The sequence below is a fragment of the Exophiala bonariae genome (assembly GCF_035927105.1).
Source record: "Exophiala bonariae strain CCFEE 5792 chromosome Unknown scaffold_9, whole genome shotgun sequence".
Lineage (NCBI taxonomy): Eukaryota > Fungi > Ascomycota > Eurotiomycetes > Chaetothyriales > Herpotrichiellaceae > Exophiala > Exophiala bonariae.
This window is the reverse complement of record NW_027042484.1, coordinates 222,581-241,303: the sequence shown is the minus strand read 5'-3', so window position 1 is coordinate 241,303 and position 18,723 is coordinate 222,581. Positions and strand designations below refer to the sequence as shown.

Sequence of the window (18,723 nt, the reverse complement as noted above, 5' to 3'; positions counted from 1 at the left end):
ACACCATGAACCTCAAATGAGAATTGATCGAATTGTTGACGAGGCTCGATACTATACTAGAACACTGTAAAACAAAGGATACAGTCCACCATGGCATCCTGCAATGTCGCCAGTTCTAGTCTCCTTTTCGTGGGCGTTCAGATTCCTTAAGAGTGAATCCAACATGTCATCACCCGCCTCACACTTTCACGACAAACAGCCATCACTAGCCTTGGAGGCAACCATCACTCCTTCTGGCCCTCTTTCTACATATTGATGACCTCGTTCTTTTCTCGCGCGTTTGGTCTTCCACGCAAACTTTTATGCCTTCCCTTCAAATCACTGCTGCCTCCATTGGTGGCAAGTCCCACAATTCCTGCTGCGATGAATGTTACCGGTGCTAGCTTCCCTTTCGAGGCAGTGAACCTCATTCAACACATCGCCAAAAGCCGTTTCATTGCGTTTGATTTTGAATTCTCTGGCGTTGCTGGTAGGACTTCGGGTGGGGGCTCTGGCAAACTTAGCCTGCAGCAGAATTATGATGAGATTCGATCCGCTGCTCAAATCTATCAGATCTTGCAAGTTGGTGTGACCGTGGTCACTGAAGACCTCGAGAAGGGCCGTTATTCTGTGCGGCCATATAATTTCAATCTGAGCCCTTTGCCTGCCTTGAAAGAGTCGACCTTGCGACGGACATGGTCCTATAACAGCGGTGGTAAGGCTACCTCTCACCTCATGTGATCACTTCCAATAACGCTCCTATAGCCATATCGTTCTTGATGCGAAATGGCTTCAATATGGAAACACCTTTTACGCAGGGAGTTCACTACCTTTCACGACAAGAAGAACAGGAAGTCCGAAGCAAACTAGCCGAAGACGACAAGAAAAGATCAAAAATTCCTGACATGGTTCTCAAAGATGACGATACCTTGTTTGTCGATTACATCAAGAAGTCGATCAATGATTGGCAGGCAGCTTCCAGGGACGACCAAGAGAGCTTTCTCAACATCCCAGCCGAAGATGTCAAGGATCCCCTCCCGACTACACTTAATCGATATCAAGTCCGTCTTACACACCAAGTTGTGAGGAACGAATACCCCAAGCTCAAAACCCACGGCATGGGCCATTTCGTACAAGTGACAAATCCAACTGCCGAACAACAGGCAAACCAAGAGGAAACCAAGGCACGAAATCGTGAGCGCGAAGTTAGCCTTGCCATTGGATTCCGGTGGATCTTGGAAGCCATAATGGGAGGTGACATATCTGGGCTACCCCATTACTATGTTCGATCTGCTTTTGAAGAGGGCAAAGAACCAGGGGACTGTGATGCATTCATTCGGGATCTCCAAGCTCAGCTTGGAACTCAAACTCGAGCAATTGTGGGTCACAATTGCTTGACTGATATCGTCAACATGTATCGATGCTTCTTTGGAGATCTTCCGGAAAAGGTGGAGGACTTTGCAAGCAAATTTCACGCACTGTTCCCACTCGTCCTCGACACCAAATATCTCGCTACTTTAGGAAGTGCAACGTGGTCGAACACTTCGTTACGGGCCGTTGAGGAGGAGCTCAACAACGAGGCTAAACCGTCAATCCACCTCCCAACTGGCTTTGACCGGTACCTGTTCGCTGCCAACTATCACGAAGCTGGGTTTGACAGTTTCGTTACCGCTAAAATCGGTCTCAAACTGCCTGCGAAGCTGAAAAGAGAGGGTAAAGATATCAAAATGCTAGCCGAGCATGCAAAATTTGTAGCCGAGACAACAGATCCGGTGAAAGAGGAAACTTCTAACAACGAGGTGGCACAGAAACTACCAGGACAGGAGGTCAGTGTTCCGGGCATCACGCAAGTGTTGGGAGCAGCAGGCATCGCTCCTGTGAGCAAAGTCACATCTTTACTCACGGCTCAAACCTCTGTCACAGGGGAGGTGATGGAGAAAGCAAACACACCACAGGAAACGAATGTAAGCACAGACATCAGCAAAGTCAAGCACAATGATACTGTGCTTGCCGTCAAAGCAGTTCCATCACTTTCATCGCAGACAACGAAGGCAGAAGTTCAAAAATTGAAGTCCATATCACAAAAGACCAACATTTTTGATATGCTTGAGGATGATCCACATGAGTCAACCCATACCCTGACTGCAGCAGAAGAGAAAGAAATTGAGAAGAAAAGAATTGCGCAGATGGTAGAGAAAGGAGAACTGCTTCCAAGATGGGAGGAGGATGGTGCCCTGTGGAAATTGATTGGCAACAAGCTGCAGGCGAATGCCACTCAGGAGGGAGTTTTGGATCTGGGACAGGAACCAGAAAGAATCTGAAGTGCTCCATGTGCACTCGCAACCAAAGGCATGGATATTATGTATTCTCACTGCGTCTATTGATACCAAAGAAAGGAGGAGGATTGAACATGGGCAATAGAAAGGAGGCAAGACTTGGCGGCTGCAACCAGCAGTTCGCCCGGAGCCAATTCCCCGAATGCCCCGTGATTTGAAGAGTTGCCGAGGCTGAGCGACTGCAAGAACGAGTGGTAGCGACTTCCTCCAGTCCAACTCGTTATGGTTGCCGACTTCTAAATCCCATTTCCCCATCTCCAGACTGCAACACCTCCACTCCTAAAGCTTCCATCAATTACTACCTTGATCCCTCTGCTGTGTCTGGTCTGGTGTAGTCAGTGTTCCTCGACTCCCAATCATAGCCCTCAACCTACCAGCATCATGTCAATAGGACCCGACTCCCAGTCCAGCTCTCAGCATCTGTCATCATCCGTCTCCTCCCTCAACCAACCGTCAAAACGGAGTTCATCCGAAATATCCAAAATATATAAGCATGCTTCGCAGCTATTTCTTACCCGCCGGCTACTAGAGGCCTACGAGGCACTAAAACCCATAGTTAATCCTCCAGACACAGAAAGACCTGGAGACAGTCCAGCTCAAGCCCCGATTGCGACCGCGTCCACAAGTCAACGTATAAAACTATGGAGCTTATATGTCACCCTTCTCAACTCTATAGTCAGCCTCAGTCCAGAGGAAGGCAGGGAGGTTTTCGGCCAAGCTGAATACCGGTCCATGGTCAGGAAGGTTCAGAGTGGTTCTATCTGGGATCAAGTCGTCAAAGATGGATACCAAGGTCGCGAGGACTCAGTCGATGCTGAAGTCGTCTACAACTTGTCAGTTCCGACTCACCCACTGATAATCTTCCAGTACTGACAGAAAACTAGGTCCACCTTGCTCCTTGGTCAGGCACCGGACCAAAAGTTCAACCAAGCGCGCCTCGAATCCTACTTGTCCTCCTCGCACTCCGACGTGGACTTATCTACACAGCTCAATAACGCTCTCAGCAATGGCCGTCGGCCAGGTATGAATGGAACAAACACACCGAAAGATCTGTCGTCCCGTATCAAGATCCTCGAATTATTCACACTCCACGTTCTCCCGCGAAATGAGGAATGGGACTACGCAAAAAGCTTCATTGCCAATAGTGACATTCTTGATGAGGAAAGGAGAGAAGCTTTTCTACAGACACTGCAAGAGCTACAGGAAGCCAGTGAAGAGCACGAAACCTTTCAGGAAGCCGAGGAAGAAGTCTTTGAAGAAACGGAGCCAGAATCGCCGGTCCTGTCACCACCTGTGAAGGATGAAGCCATCGGGAGAAGACAGCCTCAACCACAGAATACCATCAGACACCAACGGACCAGTAGTGAAGTGGACTATGGCATTGAAGAAGAACGCCCAAACAGCATTCGAGCTGCATTAGGACCCGAATCCCCACCAGTAGTCTCTACAACTTTGCCAAAAGATCCGCCCATGACGAAGATTCCCCCCAAACCAGAACCAACTGCTCCAGCAGCAACAGCGAAAGCTCAATCCCCACCTGCGTCTGCACCTATTCAGTCCGCAAACAGGTCACATCTTTCTCCTCCAGCTCAAACACCTCGTCGACCTACGCGCAAGCCGAAACCCACGAATCAAAACGCACTCTTTGCGCAGGCCCGACAGTTGTTCGCAGCATTGTCAAACCTGGCACGCAACATGGCCGGCACTTTGTCGAAGAATCCCACCTCATTCCTCCGATTCCTACTCTTCCTCCTTGCATTCTTCATGGCCTTCAGCCAAAAGCAAGTGAGGGATCGAGCTCGACGTATAGTTGGTCAGAGTTGGGACAAGGTCCGGGCCACGATTGGTATGGGCACTAAAGTCAGCTATATCTGAGAAAGAGCAGGATTGCATAGGAGTTGCAGCAGACTGTCAGATGCCTGTAGGTCAAAAGCCAACAAATGACATTGAGCGGATGAGCGACTCAGCACATTGTAGCGTTGAACGGCTTTAGTTATTCCCTCCTTTCACTCCACAATGTAGTGTACTAGGTGTTGTTTTTTCTCGACCAACACATATAACTACATATCTGCCTCTACTGTTCAGAACATGTTGTGGCAGGTTCACTTCGTAAAGCCACCGTGGTAATTTGAGAAACATTACACCCACGAAAGAGTAGAGAAAGGTCATACTTATATATTTCATCACAGGAAAACCCCTTTAACCCATCCGCGGCCTCAAGTCCAAGCCCAACATCCTACATCAATCTAACAGCTACAGCAACAACTGTCGAGATCCCTCTTTCCGTTCCCCCGGCTCACTCCTCTCCACTCGTCCAACAACGCACCCATCTATACTGTACCGATGTTCTCGGATCCCTTATATCCTGCTCAGGCGCGAGTCTGAATCCACTGGCACATGGATCCCCATCACCTTGCATTCCACTTATTCACTCACGCTGACACACACTCACTCACTTACTTACTTCCAACATCACCAATCTGCTTAACGCTGATCTGCACACCCGCAGAATCGAGGCGCTCGAGGTAGTCATCACCGAGAGAGGCCGGGGTGAGAAATCCGACACCGTGCTTGTTCTTGAGCTCCTCCTCCTTGGTAAGCAAGACGACGGCGGCCTCGGCGAGCAGCTTGGCGGTGAGTTCGTAGACGCTGCCGCCCTCGTAGCGGAAGGTGGCGAGGGCCTTGCGGGGTGGCTTGGCGAGCTGCTCGGCGATGGCGACGGCGCGTAGCTCGTATGCGTCGTTCTTGGTCGATTCCTTGGCTGGGCCGGAGCCTGGCTTGACGCTGTTGAAGATTTTGAGGATTGCACGGGTGGGTGGGAATGCGAGGAGGAGGGTAAGGATTGAGATGGCGATATGGATCAGCACGCCGACGATGGGAGATGAGACAGCCATGTACTCCTCGTAGCTGAAGTTGAAGCCGTAGAAGTATGGATTGAGGCCGGCGGAGCGGTGTACCACGGCCTCATTGGGCTTGGCGGCCAGAGAGGTGGTTAGGTTGCCCAGGCGTGGGTACGACCATACGCCGGTGAATTTCTGGAGTGGCGTGCGGATGTACGTGTTGGGCTCTGGGTTGCGAGGGTAGATGTTGTCTTTGGTGTAGGGCTTCAGATGGCTTGGGGACAGCACGAAGGGGTCGGTGAAGGCCTCGCGGACTTGTTGGGCGGAGTAGTGGTCAGCCATGCCGAGACCGGTGGCCAGCGTTCCGCCGCTGGGTCCGGATGATTTGAGCTCATGCACCGAGGCTACGATGTCCATAACGCCGCAGTCCCAGACTTTACGTACCAGGCGGGTTGCGATGTAGGCGACCAGGTCTGACGGGGCGGATTCGACGCCGACTTGGGGAATCAAGATCGCGCCCGTCTTCTTCGCCGTCGCCTCATGCTTGACAATGATCTCCTTGACCCACGGCGTCTCGCCTGTCACGTCCAGGTAGTGCGTGCCTGTTTGTGCGGCGGCTTCGACGACTGGAGTTGAGTGCAAGTAGTATGGACCAATAGTGTTGAGGATGACTCGGGTCTTCTTGGCAAGAGCGGTCAACTCAGGGGTGGTGAGATTGGCGACAGTGATGATGTCGGGCGTGGAACGTGTGGAGTTGAGTTTCTTCAACTCGTCGACCAGTGACTGCAGCTTGGACTGATTGCGTCCGGCGACGGCCCATTTTATGCTGGTGGGAAGACTTGACGTGATGTATTCGGCAGTTAGCTTTCCTGTGTAGCCCGTCGCGCCCAGCAGAACAATGTCGTATTGGCGTTTGCCGGCCATTGTTGTCGTGTGGTGTGGTTGTGCTGCTTCGCAGTTGAAGAAACAAACAGAGAGTTCAAATTCTCTTGTCGTCCAAGAAAGAACCGGAGGAGGGCCAAAAGAGTGGTGGGAAAAGGGGAGTAATTAAAGTCGAAGTTGGGCTGTCACGATATCAAGAACAGGTGTCAGCAAGAAAGCAATAAAATGCGTGTGAGACTCGAAAGACGAGAAATGTGGCTCCTGGTTGCCAGTGGGAGGATAGCGCCAACGCCAAGCGGGGATTCAGGAAGGGAACCGAGCAGCTGAGCCCTACGGGGGAGAGAGAGATCCCTCCTTCCCTTTAAGCCTCAAGGCTATGAAACCTATGTCCAGCGAATGATTCGAGATTGGGGCTTGCTTTTTGAGTCTTGTCCTTGGACGGTAATAACCCAAAAGGGGGGCAAACATTAGGGGGGTTTAGGTTATCGACTTAGGGGCAATGATGCGGGTGTAAGAGGTACTTTGAAGAGTTACGCGGTAAAGCTCCGAGTCAGCGGTACCCGTAGCTTCACATGCGGTGCGAAAAACGAGCAAGACTCGGTCAGAAAAGCACATGGGAAGGCGCGGGGAAGGGTTTGGTTATTTTTGGGCACAGCCGCACAGGTACGTCCGGCCCCAATGCACCCAGAGGACCACCGAGTACCTGGCTTGCTGGCTACCTTCCTATGTTACCCCGTACCTAAGGAGAACAACCAATTTTGACACCTTGAATCTTTGATCTGAGTAAGAGTTCATGCCAGTGTGGTATGATATGTGGCTTGACATGCTTTGTCTTGTCTTCCAAAGCCCGAAATTGCAATTCAACAACTCGGGATTCTGACCAGGGAGCCATCTGTAAATTCGCAGCCATTTTGGAGTTCCTCGTACAGATAGTCGTAATCAGAATGGCCTTCCTCGTGCATCAACACTCGGACTTCTATTTCATTAGCTCAGCACTAAGATTACTGTATCGATCCAGCTCCGCCTTCAGATTTAGCATTTCTGGACAGCCTAACCGAATGGCGTAGCTGGCGATTCACGTGAGCCCAACAAAGTGCAAACAGTGCAAACATTGCCTGTGGTGCAAACAGAGCAAACAATTTGAATTGATCCGACGCCAAGACCGCACTTTCATGATTTGGTCGACCCTTGACAAAGTTTCAAGAGTCGATTGAACAACGACACCACCACCCACAATCCGCAATATCCTTCGTTCAAACTCGCCAACATGACGAAACGCACGAAGAGTGAGTTCATTGAAGAATACATCGACTGGAAAGGAAAAGGACTAATATCCGCGCAGAGGTCGGTGTGACCGGTAAATACGGTACTCGTTATGGTGCCTCCCTCCGAAAGCAAGTCAAGAAGATGGAAATCACACAACACGCCCGATACATCTGCACCTTCTGCGGAAAGAACAGTGTCAAGAGACACTCTGTTGGAATCTGGAACTGCAAGGGCTGCGGAAAGACAGTGGCTGGTGGCGCGTGGACAGTTTCGTAAGTCAAGGGATGGAATGGTGAACATATTGGGACGTCAAATATCTAACAACTATTCCTTCTAGAACCCCCGCCGCTGCTGCCACGAGATCAACCATTCGACGATTGAGAGAAATTGCTGAGGTTTAAGGGATGGATTAGCATGGGCCTGGAGTTCTCAAATTCAACCACCAAAAATGGGTTTCTTTTATGATCACCAACAACCATTTTAGCAAGTCAATACAGATGAACGCTCAGTCAGACCGGTCTCGAACAGAAACAGAACAGGTAGCCTTCGCATGTCGAAAGCATCTTCCTGTCGCATGACCGAGACGAGCCGATAGACCTCAAAAATTCGAATAAACGAATCTTTTATTCTCGGCGTCTCCCTCCACGTCCGACCTCGTTTTCTTTCTGAAATTTACACCTCGACTTGCGGTTCTTTCCCTTCCTGCTTGATTAACATCGGTCCACAGTGATTCTGTGACAATGCTCACTGCTTCCAATGCTACACTTTTCCGAAAGCAGCATGCCATAAGTTTCGAGAATCAATCGCTTCTGCTTAACATTTCTTCGCGTCACCAACAGGACCCAGTTCTACGTGGCTAGCGCTATATTCTGGCCTGCCCAACCGAGTTAGCATTCACCGCTATTTGAGACAGGAGTTTCATCTTCATAGTAGCCCCTCTTGCGAGGTACTCTTTTGCCCATGGATATGAACAACCCTGCGAGAGAAGACAGGTTTGAATGTTACCATTTCCTATATCCCTCGAGTCTCCAATCTTGGCCTGATCCCTGCTATCTCAATGTCTAGGCAACGAGCAGGCTTCTATTCTGTCTTGCATCAGCACTTTTGATGTGCCTGAATTGGAGGTGGGGACTCGTCACCCCTCCCCAACGAACCAACATTCGCCATCAAGGTCCTCACGTGAAGGATTCGGGAAAGTTGCCCATTCTTTAGCCGCTTAAAACGCTTCGCCTCTGAACTCCACTCGATCTTCCCTTCTCTTTCCACTCATCAACCCCAATACTAAACAACAATCAATCTTGCCTCCATGAATTTCTCAGTGATCACTTTGCAACAAAACCTGCATGACAGCACCTCTGTATGTCAGACACTTGTATAGTCTGTTTAGGAGACTTGAGCAACGGAAATGGTGGCGCCTCAGCCCTTCCTAGCACCCTTGCCAAGTCTCCCCAGAATGACCCCAGCGCCGCCGACTCCAAGTCTATCGATGCTCAAGATACCACCCTAGCACCCACCACCGATTCCATTTCTGATGAGTTGATCGCACATCTTCGCCCCTGTGGTCATTACCTTCACAATGAGTGCCTTACTCCTTGGGTGGAAAGGGCCAACAGTTGTCCAATATGTCGAGCCAGCTTTCATCTGGTGGAACTCATGCATGCCATCAATGGTAAGTCCTCTCTTTTGACGAGGCATACAGAAATATCTACTGACAATTCATAGGCGATGTCATTTCCTCCTACCCTGTTGAACAACGCACTCAGGTCGCCGAACTAGACCCGTCCATGTTCCTGGAGATACCCGATGAAGAGGATGATGAACAACAGTGCCAGGCTTGTGGAGAGGACGATAATGAAGATGTACTCATGTACTGTGACAGTTGCCAAAAGTTGTGGCACACATATTGTGTTGATCTACAAGAGGTGCCTTATGGTGCATGGTTTTGTGACAACTGCAGAGCCGTACGTGAAGTGGATCCTCGACCACGTCTGTCTCGACCCAGTCGGTCGCGCAGACGTACTCGTGGCCAACAACGCAGGCAACGTGGGACTCAGACTGTCAATGACCTTAGTTGGAATCAAGTATGGCAAACAGTCTGGAGTCGAATCAACATTGATCTGGATTTTCCTCATGAGGACGATGAATCGTCAGCCACTTACTTCAGACGTCATCGACAGCATGTTCAATCCAACCGTCAAACACACGAAGCTTGGCGACGACGTATGCAAGTTGCTGAGCTGAATGGGGCTGGGCATCGTTTTAGGGAAACGGAACCTAATCTACCGAGCAGTCCTGGAGGCGCCTCAACACCTCGAAATCGATTATTGAGATCCTCACCAATCCCACCCATCGAGAATCCAGAAGAATTATTGGCATGGAATGCTTTCGAGCAAGCACGGGCGTCGTCGAATGAACCCAGCTCATCTCGTAAGAAGAAACGAAAGTCCCGAAGTGCTTCACCGGCCGAGACCGACGATCAATCAACTCCTGCCATCAAGCGACGAAGATTTAGTCAGTCTAGTCGTAGCGATACTGAACAAAGTCTACCATCGTTGGTAGCATCCCGACCCCGGGCCAGGCCACGACCCCGGGCATCGAGACTTCAAAGTCATATTCCCCAACGACAGCCATTGGTTGAGTCGGGCGCACCAAGCTTTCTCCAGTCACTTCTACAGGAAGTGGAGGACTCTGGTTCGAGCACCCATAATATCGGTCTTCACCGGCCATCTCCTCGCCCAGCTGGAAGTCCACCTGCGGACCATAGCTCACCTCGACCTTCGTCACCAGCATTATCTCCATTACCTTCAAATCATTCTTCACCGCGCGCCACCTCTGCCACACCTCCTCCACTGGCTGCATTCCGTCCAGGATCTCCCACCGGCCTTTCGTCAAGCATACAACCTGTTTTTCCATCGATTGATTATTCACCGTTACGACCCAATTCTCCAGATTCGAGCAGTCCAAAGCCAGCAGAGGCAATCTCTCCGCAAGCCAATTCACCAAAGCCTACACAATCTTTGGCTACACCTCTGGCACAACCACGACCTAGAAGTCGAATTCCACAAATCTTGAACACGTCAACTCCACCTATTCAGCCACTACCAAGTGAATCTTCTCCCACCAGGACGAACATGCCATTATCTGCAAAAGAAGATGTACAAAGACTGGTCGCGGCCGCTCTCAAACCACACTATAGTGATCAAAAGATCACCAAAGACGAATACACAAACATCAATCGAGATATATCGCGAATGCTTTACGACAAGATCGGCGACCTTCGAACACTCGATGGCGAAGGCAGAGCCAAGTGGGAGAAGGTCGCAGGCGAAGAGGTCAGCAAGGCAGTCAGCGCCCTGAAAGCATAGCAAGTCGGCATTTCAAGACCACAACGGCGTTCGTTCTGGATTTGCTGGTGCATCACCCCGAATGCTTGGTCGATGAGAGATGATCTCTTGTTGATCCATACTTGACGACAAATTCTACGAAGTTACGACATACAACGAAACTGGACTATATAATGGGCGGTACACGGTTGTTACCACTACAGGATGGCGGTGACATTTGTCTAGAGGACAATATCCTTTTCGTTCGCACGAAATTCTTTACACCGCGAACTCTCCGCGGAATGCAGGATGATGATTGTCATGCACGGCGTTTACCTCTCATACTTCTACTCATGGGGTCTGTTTGAGCACTGGCGAAGGATGAGGGGATTGTCTTTTCAATGTTCAGCTCCTCTTCCTCTTGGCTCATTATTCTACTCTGGTTGCGTCACTTTCGCGTATCTTCCTGTATCGGCATCATATCATGCTCTGGAGAGATGGTAGTCATGTAGGATGGAGAAAGAGGAGTCATGGACAAGTAGCGGGGTTGGGACGGGCTGAGTTCATCTCAATGCATGGTGTCTGTATCAATACTACTAGGTAAACACGAGAGATTGATGGAATGATGAGAGCGTGGCGTTGAATCGAGCGGCCTTGTGACTGTCCAGGATTACTATCAGAGATTTCTACTAGCTACTATCTGACATGAATTCAGATGGACAGAACGAGCATTGTCTCCCCGTCCACTTACCTGGCATGTGACCAGTCAGCACAGTGTGATCTACAACTCGCTTCCAGATAGTCATTCCCCTTACAGTGTAGTCGAGACACACGTCCGCGCCGTTCGCGTTGTCTTGCCTCCGCATCGCCACTTCGGCGTGCTATCCACACATGAGACATCTGTTGGCCACGCGCTGCCCGTTCTACTCGCGTATGATTCATCCGACTGAAGTCGTCAAGTGAACGCTCCTCAACACTACCGATGAACAATAGTTTCATGCAACACCTATAGGTATATATGTATCCACCAACATATCCAGGTAGTCTCCTGCCGTTTACTTCTTACTTTCGCTTCCTACCGCTTTCCGAAACGAGTTGCGGTACAGTCGACTGAGGTGAAGGGCGGTGTGTAGGGGTTTTGCACGAGAATGATGAATCCATCTATTGGTGATAATCTCTAACCAGCGCCAACGCTATTTAAACTGAATGCAGTGTTCTAGAGTAATTGGTTTCTACTCATCCAACAGAATTCCCTTCCCGGAGTTGCAGTTTTAGAAGTACAAGTGGTGGTCTTGGATATTGGTACAGTGACCAAAGCTCACTTTAGCCTCGATTCGTAGGAGTTGAGGTTGGCTTTGGCAGGGTATTAATGTTGTGTCTGCTAGGATCTTGTCTTGAAAAATGTAGAGAAGTCCTTTAGACGGTATCAAGCATTTGTAGTCCCGAGAGCCGAGCGTGCATATGTGAGTTTTGGCTGACAGCGGTTGTCAGAGTCGTGCGCTCGCATGGTAGAAAGAAACCCCTAGTGAGCCAGCTTGTCTTTGGCCAATGATCTGGGAGACATCATCCAAGCTACTCTGCGGCCTACTTCACCCCTATTGATCTACTGTGACTGTGAACAGCAGTGACGGTATCGACTTGGATATTCGCTCCTTTGTCAAGTGGCCGCTAATCTCTTCCTGGGGCTCTTCCACTCGTGCGTCCTCCACCACCACCTTGTCGTCCTGGATCGTTAGAGCCGGGCGGATTGGGCAGCGCCACTAAGCCTTTGACTCCTTTCAATCCCATTTTGCCAATGACTCGCTTGTACAGACCGGGCACCTCGGGACAACCAAGTCCATATTTTGCGAAGATATTTGCTTCAGCGACCAGCTCCTCAGCGGACCATCCTAGTAACTTCATGGACGTCTTATGATAGCCTATCCATGATTGATACGCCTTTGATTTCATCTCTGGGTCCATCTTCGCCAAGGCAGGTTGCACGTCCTGAACGGTGAATTGCACTTCGGTAGGGTAGTCCTTAACTTTGATCCCTTTCAATTGTCTCAGGAAAGCCTTCTCCACTGAGCTCAAGACAAGAATGCCACGACCCTCTGCACCTGCACGTGCAGTACGACCTAAGCGATGGATGTATGTTTCTCGATCGGTTGGGAGACCGACTTGGAACACATGAGTCACCGCAGGGAAATCCATGCCACGAGCAACAACATCGGTTGCCACGAAGATTGCGTCCACCGCGGTGCGAAAATCCGCCGTGAGCTTGGTTCGTTTGCTCTGAGACATACGGGAATGCAGCACAGAGACCTGGGGTAGGCCATCCATAGAAGCTAAGACCGCGCCGAAGAAATCAGCCAGTGCTGCAGTCGGGGCGAAGACAATGGCTTTGAAGGGTCGAGAAACAGCAAGCTCTGTTTTCACCACAGAGACGAGCGATGGGGCATGGTCTGAGAAGCCAGGTGTTGAGACAAGGTATTGATCGACACGTTCGTGGGTACCTGCTTCTCCTTCAGGGATAGTTGAGATGTATTGATATCCGTTGCCCAAGAAGAGACGGGCGACATTGGTGAGTTGATCATCGATCGTAGCAGAGAATAACATGGTATGTCGCGGAGCAGTGGGAAGATAGCTGAGTATCTTCTTCATATCCGGCAAAAAACCCATGTCGACCATTCTATCTGCCTCGTCCAACACAAGAGTTTGAGTGGTTCCAAGCATTTCCTGTACCCATTCTTCACTGAGGTGGTCCAAAAGTCTACCGGGAGTTGCAACCAGGATATCACAGCCATTGCGGATTCTATTCTGCTCAGTCACCTTGTTTGTGCCTCCAATCGAGGTGGCGACCTTGCATCGTGGTAACCTGGAGAGAACTTTCTGTGCCTCAGCCGCGATCTGAAGAGCAAGTTCTCGAGTAGGACATAACACAAGTGCAGAGAATCGTGGTGTTCTGTTCTTCAAGATTGTTTGTATGGCAGGGAGTAGAAAAGCAAGCGTCTTGCCTGTTCCAGTCTTTGCCTGCGCTAGACAATCCTTTCCCTCCAGTAGTGGCTCCAATGTAGCTGCTTGAACAGGCATCATGTGGTCGAAATTCATATCCTCCGTCAGAGTCTTGAGAACGATGGGGTCTAAGAGGTTCTTTCCCTCCAGGTCAGAGAATCGAGGTGTGTCTTTTGGGACTTCAGGTATGAAAGGACTATCGACCACGGGTTGGGGGTCTGGTTTTTCTGGTCTCGCAGGTCTTGCAGGTCTTGGGGCATTGCGATTTTGAGGTTGCGCAGGCTTGAAACCGTTGGGCTTGCCATTTTGACGCTTCCCATGCCCCTTGTTAGATGGGTTGTTTCTCGCCGGGGCCATTGTAGTGTAACTGGCTGATTGTGAACGATACTCAGGGTATTGACGACGATTGATATGAAGAGGAGAATGGGACAATGCCCAGTACGCAGAGGAGTCTAGGACTTGATTTGGCCTTTTGAAACATGCGAGAAGTGAAGATCGTACGGTGCCGGTGAGCATAACAACTGGTTAAAGTGGCCGATGGTATTTGAAAGTTTCTGGCCCGTAAGAATTTCCTGCGGCTACTTCTGATCGACGCGTGCAGCGATGCGTGATTCACTTTTTTCTCCAACTGAAACCAGCCATCATCGAAATGACGTACATCGAACAAATACGGACTAGCTCAATATCTGGGTTGACACGTGACGGGGAGAGCTTGGTACTGCAGCTGCTCTTATGGTGACTGCGCGTCCGGCCTTCGTGAATCATTCGAGTATCGCGGCCGACATAAAGGTCTCAACCCAATAAATACGAGAAACCGATTCGCAATGCGGCCGCAATTAGGGCGTCTTCATGTCGGCAGTACACTGCGCCTTCTGCATTTCACAATGGGAGATTGACGCCTCGCTGCTCTGGTCGCTAGGTACGTGGACAATATCATGATCTAAGTCAAGTCGTTGCTGTCTGTAGCGAATTACACTTTCAACAACACGGTCGCTTGCTTTTCGCATGATCAACCTCCATATTCTTTTCAATCCATGGTCACCTCCAGAGTACTTCAAGTCATGGACTCAAAGTCGCTTCCACTGCGCCTGATTGATAATGTTGACGATTTTGTCGTCTACATCCTCTTGTTCGTGGACTATCGAGAGAGCATTTACGAAGTCTGAGACTGCCCCTTCCTCGTCCTTCGCTTCCATGTGTCGGACTCTGCATGACTATAAGGTTGCCTTTTCCAATTTTTAGAGCCTGTCTCTACCTCCCAGTCCTTCGAATCGTTGAGTATGTCTCTTATCTGCGCGACACTTAGAGATCTTCTAGCAAGGATATTCCACCCTTCGCGGTTCTTATCTGTGGGGTGGCGAAGTGCTCGTATCCTTGCTTTATCGTCGATGAATTCTTTAATGAAATTGAGGAGGACTTCAACGTTAATCCGTTCTCCTGGGATGAAGTAATTCATGATCTTATTTTCACTCTCACTGTCAGACTCATCATAGTCACCACGCTTCCTACGCTTGTGGCTAGCTTGACGCTTGCTTGCTTGGCTTTGAGTTAGGGATTGACCAGCTGGTGCAGCAGAGGATGAGTGACGTGAGGTCGAAGGGTTTGAAACCCCCTCCGAACTATCTCGATATGGTGGACTCATCGACGATCCTTGAACCTGCTGCGATTCATCTCGATAGTGCGAATAGGAAGATTCTTGCCACCCTTGCGATGTACAGAGATACCTGGAGATATTGCTGGAGCGTGGGGGGAAGGGTACTGCATATAGTGTGTTGTTGGCCCTGTAACCAGGCACATTTAACGACTGATAAGAATAGGGAGAATATATTTGTTGCGGTTCTCGTCTTTGGGTTGCAAGCGGATCATTCCTTGGTAAAGCAGGGCAATCACATCTTGCTAGATCGCTCCTATCTTGCTCAACCGCAGGGTCAAATCGACGGTACTCCTAGAAGTGTTAGCCATACCGCCGTCACAGAAGCAGATGGATTGCCTACCGGTGGAGGCTCCTCGTTGTAGGGCGGAGGAAGGTTGAGAGACTCTCTGCAAGAGAGATCGGCAGTGGCTCCAAATGAAGCATCAGTCTGAGCGACCATTACCGTGGAGCTCATCTAGATGATGTAGCACAAGTAGACAACTTGAATTTTTGGAGCACAGCAACTCTCGTGCTCACTACAAGATTTTCAGAAGCTGAGGAAGTACGTCCGATTTCCTGAAAGCTGAAGTATTGGTCTTTACGATGGCCAGCTGAGGCACCCGCCACATGACCCCCCGTTTGGTAGCCAGCTGAAGAAATCCATCTTCCAGCTCCGTCTACGAGTTGTGGCTTGCTCCTAGTCACTGTCTCGTTCCGACAACGCCAATAGGCAATCTTGTGTTAAGAATTCGGTAATTCGAGGAGGATTGGTCGCCTTCTCAAAAATGTATGCCCCAGCCTCAAAATCTCGTATTTAGCAGACGTCGGGCTAGCTTGACGCTGTGTCACTTGATTGATTTTCTGCTAGGGAGTACTCAACTCCTACCCGCGTACTCAGACACCTTCCCAGTGAATAGATGCCATATACTTTATAGAACGTGCTCAAGCATCTGATGCTACTGTTCCCACCTGAGGTTGACAATAACTTCCACATGGCTGAGATCGAGTATTCAAGCATTGGCCTCCACTCCCGTGACATGTTTTTCGGTATGCACGTCCAATGTGTTTAGAACTGTGGCAGCATTTCTCTTCTCGAGCGATTTCTTGACCGGGTTTGGCGCCTCGAATACTTCGGCCAACTCCTCCAACGTTCGTTCCTTCGTCTCTGGGAAGAAGAAGTACATAACCGTAACCTCGATCAAGTCCCAGAAGACGAAGACGAGATAGAAATAATATTTGATGTTCTCAAATGCTGGTCCGGAGGAGTATTGGATGACGGTGCTACTGATCGATGATGCTAGGTTGCCAACCGCGGTACCCTTGGCACGAGTTGCAGTGTCAAGTGTCTCAGCAATGTACATGGACTGAAGCGGTGTCCAGCCAAAGGAGAAGAGAGCTCCGAAAAGATAGATAACAAAGATGGTCGCGTTTGCCGCACTGTCATTGTCAGGGTTGTCTGTGGCGAGTTTACTTGTTCCAGTGACAATCGCAAAGCAGATGGAACACGCGATAGTGGTGTAGAGTAGCAGAGGACGGCGGCCAATAGGGTCTGTGAGCCGCGCTCCGGTAATGGCTGCGAAAAAGCATATGACTGGATAAACGGCATTGAGAATGAGTTGGGTATTCTCTGATGTGATTCCTGCATTTTCAAGCATGACAGGCAGGTAGTAAGACGTCACCTATCTCGAATTAGTACGTGGCCGGGAATTGTGCGTCATCATTGAAGGCGAGAAGTATATTCAATGACTTTGGGCATAGATCGACTCACCGAGTTACCACTTAGCTGTCCGAAACAGGCCATGCCCAAAACGCAGATGAGTCGACGCCGTGCAGAATGGCGGTTGTAAAGATCACGGTAGTCCCACCATTTCTTGTCAGAAGCATCGGTCTTGATCTGCTGGCGCATCTCCTGTATCTCAAGGACAACCATGGGGTGATTTTCATCACCCTCGCCATGGTATTTCGCCAGGACCTTACGCGCCTCATCCTCTCTATCTTGAGCCATCAGCCATCGTGGAGACTCTGGCAGGAACCAAACTCCAACTGCCACTATGACTGAAGAGAAAAGCTGGCCCCAGATGGGGACCCGGAAACCATATGTACTCGAAATCTTGGATGATCCATAGACAACCCAGCTTGCAACGATCGACCCAATGTACCTGCCATCATGATAAGCTGGAGTTTCGGGTGGGAAATCAGAAGGCAGAGCTTGAAACCCTTACCAGGTGCAGTTATACAATCCTGTTATGGTCCCACGCCACTGAGGATGAGCAATTTCCGAGACGAAACATGGTGATGACACACAACAGAAAGACACTCCAAAGCCCAGAATGAACCGTCCAGCGAGGAACATGCCTCGGTTGGTCGAAGGTGCCTGAATACATGTCCCCAGAATGATAATTACGGCGCCAGTGAACATGCCAATGCGTCGACCAAAGTAATCGTTGACAGGACCAGTAAAGAAAACGGCTGGGATGGATCCAATGTTGTACATCGCAAAGACCAGGCCAGTACTTGAGCCAGCACTCTTCCTACCTCATTGTCAGCGTCTGCTAGGACAAGTGGAATTTCGATGACGTACATGTGGAAATATTGTTGATAGGTAGACATAGCGTTCAGACCCCCCATGAGAGACCCATCGTACCCGTTAAGACAGCCTCCTAGGTAGGGGATGATTAAACACAGGTATAGTCTCAGTAAAGCAGGGCTGAGCGGGTTGTACTTTGCACTGGCCACATTTTCGGCGAGTTCGATGGCATGGCTGGCTTGCCTCAAATCGACTGGGAACTCGCTGTGGTCTGCATGTTTCGCTTTCTCATGGATTGTCTGTGCAACCTGGGACTCAGCAAGATGAGACGCCATTGGATAGCAGAAGTCTCAATATATCAGCTATCGCGGATGGGATGTTGTCTCGAGAGGAAAATGGGTTCGTGCAGCTCAAGTGGGAGAAGCAGCCTTTTATCATGACCCAAAGTTTGTCCATTTTACCGGTCAAGCAGTAATCATAGCTCGTAAAGCCTCAATAGGTAACGACTAGGTAAAGATAGTAGTGTTGGTAACGGAGACCAACCGCATTGGTCCATTCCCCGGAATATAGCCTGACCGTACAGATGGGATAATTCAAGGTATCAAGCAGTCTACGACCGTCATAGGTAATTCTCCAGTGGAAATCGATCAAGCGAGGGTAAGAGAATGCGGAGAGGGAACCCATCAGGAGATCTTCTTGGATGTCGAGGCAAGAAAGTCTTTTCACCCTGTAGTATCACCGGACTCCGGTACCCGCGACAAAGACTACAATCCAATTTTTAGGCGCAGCAAGGCGGGAAATGATGGGGCACAAATGTGGAGGCAGATGGGCAGTGGAACAAATCCTGGAGGATGCCTTTGATGCTGTGAGGTTCTGCTTTTCAGTGCGGAGTACCCTGGCTCTTGAATCCAACCGATGCTACCCTTGGAGCTGGCTTTCGGGG

The 18,723-nt window shown here is 49.9% G+C and overlaps 7 protein-coding genes across 7 annotated transcripts; 4 read left to right on the top strand and 3 right to left on the bottom strand.

The window, feature by feature from the left end:
* Positions 1–363: 363 nt before the first annotated feature.
* LTR84_012922 (uncharacterized protein) lies at positions 364–2,300 on the top strand (the record flags this gene model as incomplete). Its single annotated transcript, XM_064856428.1, has 2 exons — positions 364–694; positions 745–2,300. 2 exons carry the CDS (start codon positions 364–366, stop codon positions 2,298–2,300), a joined length of 1,887 nt encoding a protein of 628 aa, XP_064707604.1.
* A 396-nt stretch (positions 2,301–2,696) lies between these two features.
* Positions 2,697–4,190, top strand: LTR84_012921 (uncharacterized protein; the record flags this gene model as incomplete). The annotated part of the gene is made up of 2 exons (XM_064856427.1): positions 2,697–3,148; positions 3,200–4,190. The coding sequence occupies 2 exons, from the start codon at positions 2,697–2,699 to the stop codon at positions 4,188–4,190; spliced, it is 1,443 nt and encodes a 480-aa protein (XP_064707603.1).
* A 581-nt stretch (positions 4,191–4,771) lies between these two features.
* LTR84_012920 (uncharacterized protein) lies at positions 4,772–6,079 on the bottom strand (the record flags this gene model as incomplete). Its single annotated transcript, XM_064856426.1, has 1 exon — positions 4,772–6,079. One exon carries the CDS (start codon positions 6,077–6,079, stop codon positions 4,772–4,774), a length of 1,308 nt encoding a protein of 435 aa, XP_064707602.1.
* Positions 6,080–7,304: 1,225 nt separating this feature from the next.
* Positions 7,305–7,704, top strand: RPL37A (60S ribosomal protein L37A; the record flags this gene model as incomplete). Its single annotated transcript, XM_064856425.1, has 3 exons — positions 7,305–7,323; positions 7,380–7,575; positions 7,641–7,704. 3 exons carry the CDS (start codon positions 7,305–7,307, stop codon positions 7,702–7,704), a joined length of 279 nt encoding a protein of 92 aa, XP_064707601.1.
* Positions 7,705–8,662: 958 nt separating this feature from the next.
* On the top strand, positions 8,663–10,668 carry LTR84_012918 (uncharacterized protein; the record flags this gene model as incomplete). The annotated part of the gene is made up of 2 exons (XM_064856424.1): positions 8,663–8,972; positions 9,026–10,668. The coding sequence occupies 2 exons, from the start codon at positions 8,663–8,665 to the stop codon at positions 10,666–10,668; spliced, it is 1,953 nt and encodes a 650-aa protein (XP_064707600.1).
* Positions 10,669–12,294: 1,626 nt separating this feature from the next.
* Positions 12,295–13,977, bottom strand: LTR84_012917 (uncharacterized protein; the record flags this gene model as incomplete). Its single annotated transcript, XM_064856423.1, has 1 exon — positions 12,295–13,977. One exon carries the CDS (start codon positions 13,975–13,977, stop codon positions 12,295–12,297), a length of 1,683 nt encoding a protein of 560 aa, XP_064707599.1.
* A 2,286-nt stretch (positions 13,978–16,263) lies between these two features.
* On the bottom strand, positions 16,264–18,115 carry LTR84_012916 (uncharacterized protein; the record flags this gene model as incomplete). The annotated part of the gene is made up of 4 exons (XM_064856422.1): positions 16,264–16,932; positions 17,022–17,412; positions 17,476–17,784; positions 17,835–18,115. The coding sequence occupies 4 exons, from the start codon at positions 18,113–18,115 to the stop codon at positions 16,264–16,266; spliced, it is 1,650 nt and encodes a 549-aa protein (XP_064707598.1).
* Between the last annotated feature and the right edge of the window lie 608 nt (positions 18,116–18,723).